This window comes from Sus scrofa, chromosome 6 (assembly GCF_000003025.6).
Source record: "Sus scrofa isolate TJ Tabasco breed Duroc chromosome 6, Sscrofa11.1, whole genome shotgun sequence".
Lineage (NCBI taxonomy): Eukaryota > Metazoa > Chordata > Mammalia > Artiodactyla > Suidae > Sus > Sus scrofa.
The window spans coordinates 77,568,178-77,585,071 of record NC_010448.4 but is presented as its reverse complement, the minus strand read 5'-3'; the positions used below and the strand labels follow the sequence as shown (position 1 = coordinate 77,585,071).

Here is a 16,894-nt window from a genome sequence, read left to right as displayed (position 1 = left end):
GCACTGCTCAGCGTCTGGATGGAGTGACAGGGCCGTGGCTGGTGCCTTTGAAAGGGGTGGGAACTAGGAAGTTTGGGGGTGAGGTGCAAGGGAGTCTGTGGAGTTGGGGTCTCAGTGTGTGGTTTGTCCTCCTAACTAGAGTGCACACTTCAGGAAGCTGGGAGCTGCACATGCACGTGTGTGCACACATGTGCTCAGTGAACACTGGAGTGTGAGTCTGGGGGAACCTGTGGGGCGTTCAGCAGGCAGTTGAACTATGAGTTCAGCGTTGGGAGCATGGGCATGAGATAACCTGTCATTTTGCTGAGCTACAAACTGGAAGCGTACCTGCTGTGGAAATAGACTCAGGAGCTAGCGAGTGACCTGGGTTGAGTGCTGAGCTTTCAGATTGAAAGTAGGTTTGTTGTTTTCCTCTGGTTGTCAATGTGTAGGAATTATCCTGAAATCACTCGTGATGGGGCGGTGCAGGTTTCTCAGAGAGCTTTTTCAGACCACACACCTGCCTTTAGTGTTGTGATGCTCTCCCACCCCGCTGATGTTGGGCTGCTATAGTATAGCAGCTGCCAACATTTTTACGTACACGGTTTTTTGTGTACATCTCTTTTTTTTGTTGTTGTTGTTAAATTTTTTCTTAATCCCACTCCCACGTAGTGGTGTACCTCCAGAGTCCCCAGGTTGAAAAAAACTCCAGTGCTACTGAGTTGGTGGGGCCCAGATGGCCTCCAAGAACTTAGCACAGTCCCCACGAATGTCACAGGCCTGCCCTCCTTGGTGTAGTTGCTGAGTTCACACTGAGACCTCCTCAGGTGCTACTTCTCCAGGGAGTCCTATCTGAACCCCTTTCTCTTTGTGCTGGGTGCTTTTATATGTTATCTGATTTAATGATCACAGCATCCCTGGCACTGCCCCATTTTTTTTTTTTTTTTTTTTTTTTTTTTTTGGTCTTTTTGCCTTTTCTAGGGCCACTTCCACAGCATATGGAGGTTCCCAGGCTAGGGGTTGGATTGGAGCTATAGCCACTGGCCTACACCAGGGCCACAGCAACGCAGGATCCAAGCCGAGTCTGCGACCTACACCACAGCTCACGGCAACGCCGGATCCTTAACCCACTGAGTGAGGCCAGGGACCGAACCCGCAACCTCATGGTTCCTAGTCGGATTTGTTAACCACTGCACCACGATGGGAACTCCTGCCCCCATTTTATAGATGGAGATATTGAGACGAAAGAGTATGGTGACTGGTCAGAAGTCAAGGGCAGAACCTAACCCTCCATTTGTCCGAATCTCTCCAAGTGTAAAATCAAAGGATCTGATTGAAAGCAAGCAGATGGCATGAGATTGGGCACACTGTTTATTTTTTTAAGCCTTTAAGCTCCTGAGAAGAACACATGGCTACATAATTGGAGGCCTTCATCTCTCGGGTCCCTTCTCGGCAGGTTCTGATTGGAACTGACTCCATCACAAACCTGCATAAGCTGGAGCAGGTGTCCAGCGATGAGGGCATTGGGACCCTGGCAGAGAACCTGCTGGAGGCGCTGCGGGAGCACCCTGATGTGAACAAGAAGATTGACGCGGCCCGCAGGGAGACCCGGGCCGAGAAGAAGCGCATGGCCATGGCCATGAGGCAGAAGGCTCTGGGCACCCTGGGCATGACGGTAAAGCCACGCGTTGGTCCCCGCGATCTTGCTCAACCTCCTGAAAAGGAGGTGGCTGTGGCACAGTCTCTTGTGCTTTGGGACAGAGCTGGGGTTGGGGATGGTGAAGATGAAGGCTGGACAGGGTTGGGAGGCAGGCGGAGTCGGTGTGCTGGGTACCTGCTAGATTTCTCACCTTCTTTCGTCTTCCCTACAAGCCCTAGAGATGTCACTGTTTTGCTGTGCAGATGAGACTTAGGTTAAATGACTTAACAAGTTCACAAAAACAGTAAAAGTGCTGATAACTGTTGCTTATCAAGGATTTACTGTCTGCCAGGCACTGTGCTTAGTTAGGCACTTTACTTGTAAGATTTTATTTAAGCCCCTGTGCCCATTCTTCAGAAGAACTAACTGAGGCTGAGGGGCGAAATACATAGGCCAAGGCACACAAATAATAAGCGGCTGACAGGGGTTTGAACCTGGGTCTGTTTGACGTGAAGGGCTCTGCTCTTTGCACAGGCCCACCTTGGAGGGAGCAGTAGTCCTGTGAGAGCCTTCTCCAGAGCAGCAAACTTGAGTGTCAGCAGTTTTAAAACTCCCATGGGAACAGTAAATGAATCATACTGCAACAGCCCCTGGCAGCTGAGACTTGGTGCTGCTGGCACAAAGAAAGGGGGCTTTTTTGGTGGCAAGTGGCAGCTTGCCAGGGTTCCAGCTGGATGGTTTCCTCTGCTTCAGTGGTTCCTTAGGAAGAGAATAGCAGGAGAATCTGGGTCTTCACCCTCATTAGGCGCCAACTAAAGAGACTGCCTTTCAGAGCAGCAGTCCTTCCAGTGTATGTGACAGTCAGCCCTGTGCCTGTGTGTCCCTGCCGGGGGCACGGGGGAGACTCCCATCTGACATGCCTCCTGGGGTTCCCCTACAGACCAACGAAAAGGGCCAGGTCGTGACCAAGACGGCGCTCCTGAAGCAGATGGAGGAGCTGATTGAGGAGCCAGGCCTCACGTGCTGCATCTGCAGGGAGGGGTACAAGTTCCAGGTACGGCTCCTGGGCCTGTGGGCCCAACCTGGGCCCTTGCTCTGGTGGCCTCCCTCTCCTGCAGCCTTTGTGTCCTTAGGCCACAGTCAGGGCTCGTATTTTAGGGCCGGCTGGTCCTCTTTGAAGGCAGGAAGGCACACTGATCTGAACACTATCTTCATCCTCATCCTTAACACCTGCCACTCACTGGGTTCCTTCTGCACGCTAGGCCCTGTGCCCAGAGGCTTGATGTAAGTTGGGTAATTCTATTTTTAAACCTGTAAGAAGCCCTAATGTATAGATGACCGAACAGGTTCACGTTGCAGAGCCAGAGTCCTAGGCCAGGCCTTTGTGCCCTCAGACCTGGGGCTTTGCACAGCCCACCACGCCGCTTGCATTTGGGATCCCTGGGGAGGCCAGGGCCTTACTTAACTCTCTAGGCCCCAGCAAACTAGACTGACACCCAAAGGAACAGAATAGCCAGTGGCCAGTGCGCCCCCTAAAGGCCCCAAAGGCATCCTTCTTCCTCTCCAGCTTGAATGTACTACTTAGCACCCAAGCCTATTGAAGGGTCGGTGCCCAGGCCACAAGCCCTCAAAGTCCTGCTGTGACACAGGTTCCTTGGAGCTCTCTGGTCAGTTTTGAAAAGCAAGTGACTTTCTAAGGAGGCACTCTGGTCTTTGTTGTCAGATAAATGAAGCAAAAAGAAAAGGACAGTTCAGGCACGCATTTCTGCCCTCTGCCTACATGGCGTCCACTTCATCTCGGCTGCTCCCCACACTCCTCATTTCACTGGGACTGTGTCCAGACAGGTGCTTAACCACGAGACTTTGGGGCTCACTGTCACCCACCTCCTGGAACGCAGACACTTGGGTCCCCCCTGCTCTGCTTCACCTCTTCTGAAGCCCGCCTTGGAGTCTCTCCTCACCTCCCCTCCTCTCTGTGCTGTCTTTGCAGCCCACCAAGGTCCTGGGCATTTACACCTTCACCAAGCGGGTGGCCTTGGAGGAGATGGAGAATAAGCCCCGGAAACAGCAGGGCTACAGCACCGTGTCCCACTTCAACATCGTGCACTATGACTGCCACCTGGCTGCCGTCAGGTAGGCTCGGCTCTCGGGAAGCGGCTGCTTCAGCAGACCTCCGCTCACAGGTGCTTCAGCCCCAGACCTGTGTGACTTCAGGGGAGTGGGCAGCTTGCCCGAGGCCCTGGACCGAGAGGGCCAGGCCTACTACCTCTGGGGTTTCCATTCTTGCCCCCGGTCTCGGGAAATAGGGTGTCTTGCCTTCAGCCACAGAGCCCCAAGAGCCATTCCTGCCACACAACCAGGAAAATACACTTGGCTTTTGGCCCAGCGCTGGTGAGAGCAGTCTTGCTTCCCTGAAGCATGAAGCTGGCATTTCCCTCATCGCACGTACAATGGCTGCTTCTCTCTGTAGAGTTGGGCATGTGGGCCAACACTTCCTTGGCGCCAGCAAACCCTTCCTCCCCCTGCGCAGGTGCTTGGGTGCCTTTAAACTAAGCAGTCACTTGTCCCTGCTCTCCTCCTGCTCCAGGCTGGCCCGAGGCCGGGAAGAGTGGGAGAGTGCTGCCCTTCAGAACGCCAACACTAAGTGCAACGGGCTCCTTCCGGTCTGGGGGCCCCACGTCCCTGAGTCAGCTTTTGCCACCTGCCTGGCAAGGTGAGTGAGGAACATTGTGCATGGTAGAGAAGAGGGGTTCCCAGGAAATGAGGGGAGATCAGCTGTCAGCTGCTGGGACCCCAGGGTACCGTCTCCTTCCACCTTCGTCTCGAGCCCACATCTATCTTTGATTGCTGACAGGGGTGCTGTCAGGGATAGAGGGGGCTCTGCAGAGAAACCAGCACCCTCGGCATCTGGGGCACCATGTGGAATTTCTAGTTATCTGCCGCCTCTCCTCCTTTGCTGATCTTAGGACGCAAAACACAGGACCCCTGATGATCCTGGAGGCCAAAATTTCCCAGGGTTCACTTCTCTTTCTCTGACATTTAAATAATGAAGATAGCGTAGTGGTGTGGGGAATATCAGGCTCTTCAAAGCCTCCCTGGTCCTAAAATCCAGAGTAGAGTAGCTGAGCCTTCCCTGAGGTCCTCATCTCTGGCAGATACCTTGCGGAGTAGTGCCCCACCCATAGTCCCATTTTAAAATGCAGGGATGAAAAGGTGCTCACCGTAAGCCAGGTACTTGGCAGCGATAGTGATGAAAGTACTGTTGGGTAGCAGTGAAATGCTCACCGAGTGTTACTGTTACGCACATTCTATAGATAAAGAAACGGAAGTACAGACTTCATCAAGGCAGAGCCCAGACAGATGATAACATATAGTGACACAAGAAAAAACTCTTATTTGGAATTTTTTTTGAGTTCACATTTTACTTATTTATTTTTAAATTACTCAATGGATTTTATTACGTTTATAGTTGTACCACAGTCATCACAACCAAATTTTATAGCATTTCCATCCCAAACCCTCAGCGCATCCCCCTATCCCCGAACCTGTCTCATTGTTAAACCATAAGTTTTTCAAAATCTGTGAGTCAGTATCTGTTCTGCAAAGAGGTGAATTCATTGTGTCCTTTTTTTAGATTCCACATGGAAGTGATAGCATTTGATGTTGGTGTTTCATTGTGTGACTGACTTCACTTAGCATGATAATTTCTAGGTCCATCCATGTTGCTGTAAATGCCATTATTTCTTTCCTTTTAATGGCTGAGTAATATTCCATTGTGTATATGTACCCCATCTTCTTGATCCACTCCTCTGTCGATGGACATTTAGGTTGTTTCTGTCTCTTGGCTCTTGCAGATAGTGCTGCAGTGAACATTGGAGCACGTGTGTCTTTTCAAGTCATGGTTTTCTCTGAATAGATGCCAGGAGTGGGATTCTTATTTGGAATTTGAAGAGGTGGTTCTAATGGATAGGGCACCTTGTCGATCAGAATGGATGAGTTCTCCATTTCTTTTTCCAAAACTACTTCCAGGAGTTCCCTTATGGCATGGCAGGTTAAGGATCTGGTTTTGTCATTGCATCGTCTCAGGTTGTTACTGTGGCATGGGTTTGATTCCTGGCCCGGGAACTTCCGTATGCCAAGCAGCTCCTCCCCAAAACAGAACACACTTCCAGATGTGGTCACCATATGTCCTAGGACATTGGTCCAGTAGGAAATGGGTCCCCAAACCAGCGCATTCTCATCAAAGTTTGGAGAGCTTCAGGTTCAGTCAGAGAGTTGAGAGCGTGCTCTGCTCGGGTCCTCCTCCCGGCCCAGCCCTTGTCTTTCACTCCCCTTTCATTCTTTGACCGTCTCTGACCTTCACAGCCATCAGGCCAGAGCGGGGCTCTGGTTTCCCGGCTGGGTTTTCACCAGGAAACTTGCTTCCGGTTCTCCTCCCCAGGCACAACACTTACCTCCAGGAGTGTACGGGCCAGCGGGAGCCCACATACCAGCTCAACATCCACGACATCAAGCTGCTCTTCCTGCGCTTCGCCATGGAGCAGTCTTTCAGCGCAGACACCGGAGGGGGCGGCCGGGAGAGCAACATCCACCTGATCCCGTACATCATCCACACTGTGCTTTACGTCCTGAACACGTCAGTACCTCGCCTCTCGGGTAGCAGTGGCCGAGCCGCCCTGTGCTCCTCAGCCCAGCCAGCTCCCCCATACCCACTCTGGCTCGTTCCAGAACAAATGCCTGGCCCAAGGCAGCCCATGCCAAAGGTGACGAGTCACCCACAGTAAAGCTGTAGGGTGGCTTCCTTTCCAGAACTGCCTCATCTCCCAAGGGGCTGCCAGGGGCCACATCCTTAGACTGACCTTCAGCTCAGAGGGGAGCAGGAATCGGGAGAGGCCAGATCAGTGAAGCTTCTACTTGAGCGCCGTCTCTACTTGCAAGACTCTTTGCCCTTGGAAGGGGGGGGCCATGCGTCAGGGCTGCACACAGTCACTGTCAAGGGCACACAGGTTGTTCCAGGTGAGGGATTCACAGCTGGAGGATGTGGCAGAAGCAGGGACCTGTTATTTCATAAAAGGAAGCTGGACTTGCTATCCCTGCTTCCTCTCCAGCAAGTGATCCTTCTGGCAACTGAAGGGAGAGGGGTTGTTGGAGATTATCTGGGAACATGCACTGAGCAGGAAGGTAGCCAGGGGAAGAAAGAGATTTGTGTCTGTATCTGTGTGTACACTGTGGATTAGTTAGGTTGACACATGGAGGGTTTTGTTTGCTTGCTTGCTTTTTAGGGCTGCACCTACAGCATATGCAAGTTTCTCAGGCGAGGGGTTGAATCAGAGCTACAGCTGCCGGCCTACACCACAGCCACAGCAACGCAGGTTCACCACAGCTCACGGCGACACCGGATCCCCAACCCACTGAGCGAGGCCAGGAACCGAACCCTCATCCTCATGGATGCTAGTTGGACTCATTTCCGCTCTGCCACAGCGGGAACTCCCATAGAGTTTAATTTGAAAGAAACTCTAGGCGGGTGGAGAATAGTCCTCTCTTCCACCCTGGACCTTAAAGCAAACTAAGAGATTCATATACTTTAGCTCTTAGATGTGATTTAAATGGCTTCATGCTTTTAGGCCCCATCTTCTAGCAAGTCTTGCGTGTCTGTTGGGCAGAGTATTGAGAGGTTGTTGAAAGGCCATGTGTAGTCCATGAGGCAGCTTGCAGTTTTGTTTAGGCAGCAGGACAATCTGTGTCATTATCCTTTCTGGTCTTGGACACAGTTATTTTCGTCTTCCCTCCTGTTTTTTTTTTTTTTTTTTTTCTTTCATGAGAGGAAAGACTGACCTGGAGACCACAGGCTTCATTGTTAAAGAGAAGCACTGCTGGGACTCCATCAGACTTGACATCATTCGCTCTCTCTGTAGACGGTCAGGAGAAACACCTGCATCGTTGACAGCACGAATGTTCCCCATTATCCAGACTGTGCTGCAGGCCTGAGCAGTGCTGCCCGCTGGTATCTGTGGGGCCTTCAACGGAGCTCTTGGCCCTTCCTGACAGCCGTGAGGTCGAGTGGACGGCCCTTTCTTCAGGGAGCGGGGCAGGCTGCCCAGAGATAGCGTGTGATTTGCCCAGCAGAGCAGAGCCGATGGCTCCAGGTGTCATTGTGTTTCTCAAATGCCAGACATTTGTAGCGCATGCTCAAGTCCCTTAGATGGAGTGGGAGGTAGCTTTGTCCTGGTTGTCATGGTCAGTTGGAGGCTGAACTGGAAGCTGCAGCTGGCCTCCCTCGCTGGCTCGCACTGCTGTGAGCTTGGTCCCGGGTGCTGGCTGAGCGGGGATCACAGTGCCTTTGGTGGAACATTTGTGTATGAAGGCAAGCGTGTCAGACCATGAGCCAGAGCAGTGCTGAGCGATGCTGGACACTCTGGTCTAGTATAGCCATCTGGTCCATCCAGGTCCTTTCTTCATGGCGGCTAAGGGACCACGGTCTTTGCCCACCCCCACCTCCTTTCTCACGGTGCAGAGTCTGGCAGTGCCATCTGCAGCCCTGGTGACTTTGATTCAGTGGCTGCTGGTGTTGTGCTTTTGTTTGTTTCCCCTACAGAATTAGGACAGGGCGTCAGGCACTCCTGGCCTGAGAGCACCAGCCGGGTTAAAAGGGAGGCATGTAGTTAGAAGTATCTGATAAGAAGGTGATCTCTCAGTCTGATCCAGTGACTCTTTGGAGTTCCATCGTGGCGCAGGGTGGAGAGTCGGTGTGGGGTGGGCTGGAGCCAGACTGACTGGGTCAGAGCCCGCTTCCTTCCTTCCCACTGTGTGGCGGGGCAAAACGCTTGCTTTCTCTGGGCTGCAGTTTCCCCTCTGTAACATCAGGATACTGCCCCTCTGATGAGGTCACTGTGATGATTAGAAGAGACAATCCGTAGAAAGCACGTAGAAGGTTCTTGGCGTTGAAGGTGATGATGATCATTATTTAGGCAAGAGCGAGAATGAGAAGCCATGTGTGCCTTTCAGAAGACGCTGTTCTAACGGAGGAGGGGGGGCGTAGGTACATAAGAGAATAGAGCCAAATAGAGAGTCCAGGGCAGGCATGGACAGTCATCCGTCATGAGACCGCGTGGGGGGGGACTGCGGGCTGTGGGCTCAGTCACTGGGCTTGGTCACCTCCCTTCCTGGGCCTCAGGTAGAAAGGGGCCGTGGACCCTTCCGGAGTCATTGGGACCCTTGGATGGTGGCATGTGTGTGAATACACAACGCTTGGCACATGCACTGTTGCAGCTGTGTCAGAGCCGGACTGGGGTGGGGGACAAGGGTGATGCCACCAAGAAGGGCTCAGGAGGGAAGGAGCCATGCTTGAAGTGGGGGACGGGGAGCCCAGCATTCAGGAAACTTAAAAGAAGACGGGAAATTGAGCAGACCCTCCTCCCCTCCTGAGGCTTCTGCACTGGTTTCATGCCACCCCTTCTGTTCCAGAACCCGAGCAACTTCCCGAGAGGAGAAGAACCTCCAGGGCTTTCTGGAGCAGCCCAAGGAGAAGTGGGTGGAGAGTGCCTTTGAAGTGGACGGGCCCCACTATTTCACAGTCCTGGCCCTCCACATCCTGCCCCCCGAGAAGTGGAGAGCCACACGCGTGGAAATCCTGCGGAGGCTGCTGGTGACCTCTCAGGCCCGGGCAGTGGCTCCAGGGGGAGCCACCAGGTCAGTACCTGTTTCAAGAAGCTGTCTCCCAGGCTGCCTGTCACCTGGACTCTGTCCCCACTGTGAGTGAAAGTCCCCAGCAGTGTGTGTGTGCTAAGGGGAGGCGCCCTTCCTGGACTGGTAGTTGCCCACAACCCTTCGTGGTCCGTCACATCAAGAATCTGGGCCTGAAAGCTGACAGGCACCTGCCTTCTCTGGATCAGGCACCTGGGTGGAGCCAGGTGCCTCTGGAAAATTTCTCAGAGAGGAAGCTAGCCAGGCACAGGGTGAGATTTCTCAGGAGAAGAGTTAGGGCCGACAGGCAGCTGAGGCAGGAAGCCAGCTTTTCTGACTCTTGCTGGTCTGGGCGTAAACTAACAAAGTTTCCTCAGGGCCATGGCTGGGGAGCTTCTTTTCTGATCATTAAAAGCTCGTCGTCTCCCTCTGTCACGTTCCTGTCCTGTCTGCGCCATGTTCCCTGAGCCTTTCCTTCTCTACTGTGCATGTGGACACCTCTGAAGAAGGCGGGCATTTCAGGAAGGATGCGGTCTCGTTTGCCTGACCCGGTGCTCTGATCTGGGTCAGCTGGGAGCTGTCTTGAGAGAAACAGCTGCAAACAACAAGAAGCCCTTTGTGACGACCGCACGGACTGCCACATGCTCAGTGGACTCCGTGGCACCATGCTGAGCCGGGTGGCCCTGCACAGTCTGCCTGCCCTGGGCTTCAGAGCAGGGTGTGGGTTTGTCAGCTTGCTTCTGCCCCTCGAGGGAAACCTGCTTCGCTCCAGGAAGGTCTGTCCTCATGTGTCTGCTTCCGCTAGCATCCGAGGGACCGTTTTCAGGGAGGGAGTGGTGGGGGAGCTTTGAGGCCCCTGGTGACAGACTAGGTGCAGACAGACCAGGTGGAGACAGCTGTGGGCCTGAATGTGCACACCTGGTGCCTCTCCCTCCATCACCCTGATTTACAGAGTCACTGGTCATGGGAACCTCCCAGCCCAGAGAGACCAGGCTGAATCTCCAGCCAGTGCCAGCCTCTGTGTAGAGTAGCAGCAGGCCAGTCTTATTGGGTCCCTACCTGCCCTCTGCCCCCATGCCAGACAGTGCACTTTCCAGCCTTTCCTGAGAGTCTGAAGCATTGATAGTTAACTAGCTGCTAGCAGTCAAAAGTTAGATCTGCAAGAGACTAAGTTGTCAATAAGCCAGGCTCGGCTTGTGGCCACAGCACATAAAGTGGCTGTTGACTGGGCACGGGCTCTCGGTGACAGGTGTGAAATCTGAACCCACAGGAGCTGTTTTGCTTTCAATTAGGAGACTAGGATTCATTACTGTCCTGGGCAGTTAAGGAAAAGCCAGTTTGGTCACAGCTGAATTAGGAAATCCAGTGTGAGCTGTGTTCGTGTGGCCATTTTCTCTGTAGCACATTAGTCACCTTTACTGATTAGTCTTAAATAACTAGGTTAGGGCAGGGCCACTGAAGATTCCTGCTGCTAAAGCAGAAGATCCACAAGGCACAGCCCTGGTTATGGTGTAGGGGTGTGAGTGGGGCTCCTGAAGCCGCTGACAGGGTGCTGGGCATTGGCATGGTGTGGGGACTCCTCCCAGGAGGGCCATTTAGAGGGAACGTCCTGGTGCTTGAGGCAGAGTCACTGAGCCCATTATGGGGTAGGAGGTAGCGGCAGATGCACAAAAAGCTAGGAATTTGCACAAGAGAAGTTGTTCTGCAGGTTTTACATTCAGGAAAAAGATTCCTCTGCCAGGAACTGGCAGGAATTTAAGCCGAGGCCTTTGCTAGCCTTTTCTGTTACCGGGTCTGCCTGCAGAGAACAAAGGTCACCCTCCCCTCAGCCCACCTGGCAGTAGTTCCCCCTTTCTGGCAGGAGGGCAGCGGCTGGGCGCTGTGGAGGGAAGGTACAGGTAGCATATTTTAGCAGAGTTGCCTCACTTTATTCTTTCATTTCACTTTTGTTAGTAGTTTAAACATTTACTGAATGCAGGTGGGGATGGCCTGTCCCATGCTAGGTAGTCCCAGGAGACCCATACAGTCTAGTTGCAGCTTCTGTAAGGAATCACCTGTTGGCTTGTTTTTATTTTTATGAGTCTAGCGTATGTAAACATGGGTATACACACAACACACACGCACGTCTTATTTATTTATTGTGGAATCAGTGGACATCTTTATTTTGGGGATACCCATTAGAAGTGTTTTGTGCTAGAAGAATGCTTTCCCAAATGATAGGTATAGAGTAGCATAGTTACGCAGGCGGTCGTGAAGCCCAGTAAGGACCATAGACAGAGAGGGAAACCTGGGGGACTCCGGGAGATCGCTGTAAGTTGAGATGGCTCAAGAAAGCCGTCAGAATGTTGTGGAGTGAAGCAGCCTGGCTTAACTGTAAAACCATAAATAGAAGCATGAGGTATGCCTCAGGTCATTAGGCAGAAGATGAAGCAAGGCCTGCATTCAAGTTCAGCGAGATAACCATCCTTTGGTTCAGGGACAGGAATTTAAGGGGAAGACGACATTCCACAGTGGCAGACCCTCATTATGCCCACACATGCTTTTCTTTTTTGTTGCTTTTTAGGGTCCCACCTGCAGCATATGGAGGTTCTCACGCTAGGGGTCAAATAGGAGCTGTAGCTGCCAGCCTGTGCCACAGCCACAGCAATGCAGGATCCGAGCTGCATCTGCAACATACCCCACAGCTCACAGCAAGCCCGGATCCATAACCCACGGAGCGAGGCCAGAGATTGAACCTGCATCCTCGTGGATGCTGATACTAATCAGATGTCTTGACCTCTGAGCCACGGTGGGAACCCCCCACACATGCATTACAGTACTAAGTTCTGATCCTTTCCGTTACGGACTCTGTTCCAAGGTGTGGAATCTCCACAGTAAGGGCTTATCTACCCTTTATTATTACAGACACAAAGGTGGTTTGCAGACGAAGCCTTTCCTAGATCTTGGGTTGTAGAAACCGAATCCTAGCCCTGACACTTCACTCCTTGTGCAGAGGGGCGTCTGGTCTTTCCGTATTTCCCAGGGGCCGTACCTGTTGTAATCAGTCCTCGGGCTGGGAGTGTCTGTCGAGGAGGCTGTGGGTGCTCTTGTCCCTGGCAGCCCCCGGTTTCCCAAGGGCCTGGTTGGTCTCTACTCCCAAACTGACTCATTGGACTAAGTAGTGACGATACTGGTTAGAAATGAAGGGGTGTGGTGAGCAGCTCCAGGATTCACCCAGGATTTGGGAGGCGTTGGGGCGGTTGCGGCTTCCATCCGAGGCAATGCTGTTGCTCAGACCAGGTTTCTGACAGCTGGCTGCTTTCTAGCACGGCACGTGGTGGACTGAATACTATGGCTGGTTTAGGTTTGCTGACTGTTTGTAAAAATTCTCCGGTGGAATGTAAAGATGGAAGTAGAACCTCGTTTCCTACGTCATTTACCAGGTCCCTCGAAGTCCCAGCGTGTGGCCGGGGCTAAACTCAGGGACACTGGGCCCCGCGATCTCCTTAAGCAGCAGCCTGGCGGTAGCTGTGGTGCATCTTACATCTTCCCCTCTCCGCTTGGCCCTGACTCAGCCGAGTCAGCGCTGGACAGGACGCGTTCATGGAAAGCCCTGTGGGGAATAAACCACTGAGTCGGAGGGCTTCAGAAGCCCTGTCCCAGCTGCTTTCTTCTGAGCAGAGGGGCTGGTGGCTGGAGCGAGTGACGCCCAGCTCCCGTGACCCTTCCCCAGCTCCCAGAATGCTTGGCTCTGTCCTTGTGCTGTGTCCTCCCAGGCTCTGCACGGACATGGGCTTTGGTTTCTGTTGCAGGCTGACAGACAAGGCGGTGAAGGACTACTCCGTGTATCGCTCTTCCCTTCTCTTCTGGGCTCTCGTCGATCTCATTTACAACATGTTTAAGGTAAGGGGCCAACCGGGGGTAGTGCGGGTTTTGGCGAGGACGTAGACACCCGGGCTGGTGCCCGCGGCCCTGCCCTGGCAGCCTGCTCCTCCACGGCCTCCGCCTGAAACAGGCTGCACCCGCCGTGGGAGGGCTCCCCTCTCGCTCAGGCCTGCGGCCTCAGGCTGCCGCAGACCCTCTCCTGCAGGTGCATCTCCTCCCCTCCGAGTCCCCCTTTCTTTGCTCTCGTCCCTCTGGGTAAAGCCCGTTGCCCTGTGTGAGTGTGACTTGTTCCAGCCGAGCTTCTAATAGGGACACTCCCCTCTGCCTGAGAGGATCAGCAGGGAGGCGGGAGGTCCTTTCATCACCTGCATGAAAACAGCTCCGCGAGAGCACCCTGGCCTCCCTCTCGGGGAGGTGCGGGTGTGGGAGGTGTGGGGTGGAAGAGCACATCCATGGCCTGTTGGAGCTCGTGGGACACACGAGCCCTGCTTAACAGGGGCTGTGAGAGGAGCGGAGGGGAGTTCTGTTCTGGAGGCAGAGCACATCCTCCGGGGAAACCGAGATGTGTGGGAGGTGCCCCCCCCCCCCCACCAAGGCACTGAGTGCCCCCCCCACCCCGGCCCGTCTCGCATTGGTTCTTGTAGAAGGTGCCGACCAGCAACACGGAGGGAGGCTGGTCCTGCTCGCTCGCGGAGTACATCCGCCACAACGACATGCCCATCCACGAGGCTGCCGACAAGGCCCTGAAGGCCTTCCAGGAGGAGTTCATGCCCGTGGAGACCTTCTCCGAGTTCCTCGATGCCGCCGGTCAGTGTCAGGGTTGTTCATCTTTCACAGACCTTCTGGGCAAAGCCCAGGCCTGCTTTAGTGGAGCTGGCCATTGCTTTCATCTCCACATGCGGGAAAAGACAGGTGCGACCTGGCCTGTGGGCTGCTGCTGAGACCTCGCTGGTGACAGGACAGCAGCCACTTCACCCCAGGCCTGTGCCTCTGCTCATGCAGGCGTGCAAAGTGGAGATGGGCTGATCCCTGTTCACAGACAGAGTAACTGAGGCTTTGAAGACCAAGCGGATTCCCGGTGGGGCACAGCTGGAGAATCGCTAGAGCCCCTTTTGCTTCCTGGCTTTTTACGACAGTTCAGAGAATTACCCGTCTTCTCCTGCCTCTTGGGGGCTGAGACATCTGTGTCACAGCTGCCCTGGGGAGCCGTGGAGAATTTCAACTCTGATTCCTGACGATAAGAAGTAAACATCAAGAGACAAAAAAAAAAAAAAAAAGAAAAAGAAAAAAAGAGGAGTTCCCATTGTGGCGCAGTGGTTAACAAATCCGACTAGGAACCATGAGGTTGCGGGTTCGATCCCTGCCTCGCTCAGTGGGTTAATGATCCGGCATTGCCATGAGCTGTGGTGTAGGTCGCAGACGCGGCTCGGATCCCGCGTTGCTGTGGCTCTGGCGTAGGCTGGCAGCTACAGCTCCGATTATACCCTAGCCTGGGAACCTCCATATGTCACGGGAGCGGCCCAAGAAATGGCCAAAAAATAAAAAAGAGAGAGCAAAGAACACCTCTGCTGATAGGAACGGGGCAGCACCCTGAACGCTGTCCCGTGAGACGTCCTCAGACGGTTGCTCAGCCCTGATAGCCAGTAAATGTGCAGCTCATTGTTCTCTGCTGTGTCCAGGTGCTCTGCACAGCAGATTTGTCATCCAAATTGCAAGCACATTAAATTTTGTTTGGATTTCATAACCAAGCATCAGATGACAGCAGGGGGAGGTGACTTGGGCCAGTGCTAGGAAAATCCACCCAGGATGAAAATCCCGCGTCCTCCCAGGCTGTGGGTGCCGTGGCAATCAGCCCCCATTGCTGCCATCCTTTCCAAGGTCGGGCTCCCAGAGCCAGAGCCGGGGAGCTACCTGCCTCACTCTTCTGTGAGCTGGTTTCCTCCCCCCGCCGCTCTTAGTCTGACATCTAAGAGCAGGAAAAGGTCTTCCCAGATCCACCATCAAGGGAAGGCCTCCACTAACGCTTTCAGGCGGTCCTCTGGGAGCTAGACCCTCAGATGTCTGGAGGGATGCTCTCTGGGAATTCTTCTTCCCTCCCGGCTCAGCACCAGCGGGTGGAGTTTCCCCAGAAGCCCTGAGCCTGCCTTCTAGTTTGGCTGTTTGTTACAATGGCCTCCCTGGAAGCTGTGCTGGATGGGCCTTTGCTGGCCTGGTGCCTCCCCCGTTATCTGGGGTCAGGTGTTAGCACTGCCCACCCCCGTTGCTTTGTTAACTTCCCTGGATGCTCCACGGTGTCTTTCCAGTCTAGACATCTTACCTCACCTATATCCTTATTTTCTTCAGCCATGACCCCTGACCAAGGGCAGGTAGCCTGTGCACTTGTGTCTCCTGGCCCAGCGCCTTGCCCGTCCCCTGGGGGTCTGACTATCTACAGAGACTGTCCATATGAATGTCAGAGTCCGAGGAGGAGGAGGAGGAGGCGGGCAGGGCAAGGAAGATACTCACCTTGGTTCAGGGCTTCGCATCTGCCCCAGAGCAGGGGAGCGTGAAGACTTGTCACTGTCTCCGTTTGCCAGCGGAGGAGACAGCACTCCTGACTCTGGCAGCTTGCTGCAGGCCCTGGGCTAGGGGTTGGATCGAAAGTCAGCTGAGCCAGGGTCCTGCCAGCCTGCCCTGTCCTCCCAGCCCAGCCTACCCTGTCCTCCCAGCCCTCCAGGGCAGTGCCATTAGGATTAGCCTGTCTTTGGCCCCCGGTCACTCTGCAAATGTGCTGAAGGCTGTGGACACTCCGTCTGCAGGAGCCCCTGTCCATGTTATACTCCATGTCAGTGGAGTTACAGGACCCCTGCAAAGACCGCTCCAGGGAGGTGGTAAGACCAGCCTCAGTGACTTTAATGCCTTTAAACGAACAGCAGGGCCTGGTTCCAGAGCAGGACCCTCCTTGCAGGACGAGAATGTTTGCAGGCTGACTGTCTCCCCAGTCATGGCCCGCCTCCAGTGAGCAGCTGTGTCAGGGCTTGTCAGGGCACAGCGCGTTCCCTACATGGATGCAGTATTCGTGACTCGGGGCTGGGGGCCTGCCTGCCGCTGCTGACCAGCCTCTGCCTGTTTCCAGGTCTCTTAGCAGAAATCACCGATCCAGAGAGCTTCCTGAAGGATCTGCTGAACTCAGTGCCCTGAGCACCATGCGGAATCTGCGGCCGACGGAGATTGACGCTAGCTGGCCTTCCATCCTTCTGTGTCTCCCTCCCGTGCGTTGACTCCCCCACGGGGTGCTGCAACACTGCTCCTCCCCCTCCCCCTTCTTCTTGGAGTGGCTTGGGGCTTTTAGGCCTCCTGTTTATCTCGTGTGTGTGGTGCACTAGCTATGAAGTTGTCTGTGACCCAAGCCGTCAAAGGATCTGTACATACCTGGGAGCCATGAGTTGTCCTGGCCGACTTAATACTTGAGTGTGCCCATCCTGAGAAATAAACGAATGACTTAATACACATCGAAAAGGAATGTGTTGCCTGTGCTTAAACCCTCCGTAGTGGCACTGGCCAAGTGCCTTTCCTGCACAGCCCTTCTGGCATCAGCAAGGAGGACAGCGTGTATCATAGTCACTGTCTCTTCTTAGCGCCAAATGGAGCCTGTCTGTTCTTGGCCAGCAAGTTGGGGCATTGCGTTTGACGGCTGTGATCTTTCTTGAAACAAACACCTTGGCTCCTCTTTTTTGGCCTTAAGAACTA

At 53.9% G+C, this 16,894-nt stretch overlaps 1 protein-coding gene across 1 annotated transcript in view; it reads left to right on the top strand.

Moving 5' to 3' along the window:
• UBR4 (ubiquitin protein ligase E3 component n-recognin 4) overlaps positions 1 to 16,663 on the top strand; it is a 139,583-nt gene extending 122,920 nt beyond the window's left edge. The window contains 9 exon segments of the mRNA XM_021095464.1: positions 1,436 to 1,654; positions 2,559 to 2,672; positions 3,609 to 3,751; positions 4,206 to 4,331; positions 6,060 to 6,254; positions 9,083 to 9,307; positions 13,093 to 13,183; positions 13,810 to 13,972; positions 16,281 to 16,663. Coding sequence (XP_020951123.1) covers positions 1,436 to 1,654; positions 2,559 to 2,672; positions 3,609 to 3,751; positions 4,206 to 4,331; positions 6,060 to 6,254; positions 9,083 to 9,307; positions 13,093 to 13,183; positions 13,810 to 13,972; positions 16,281 to 16,345 — 1,341 coding nt within the window. The 3' untranslated portion in view covers positions 16,346 to 16,663.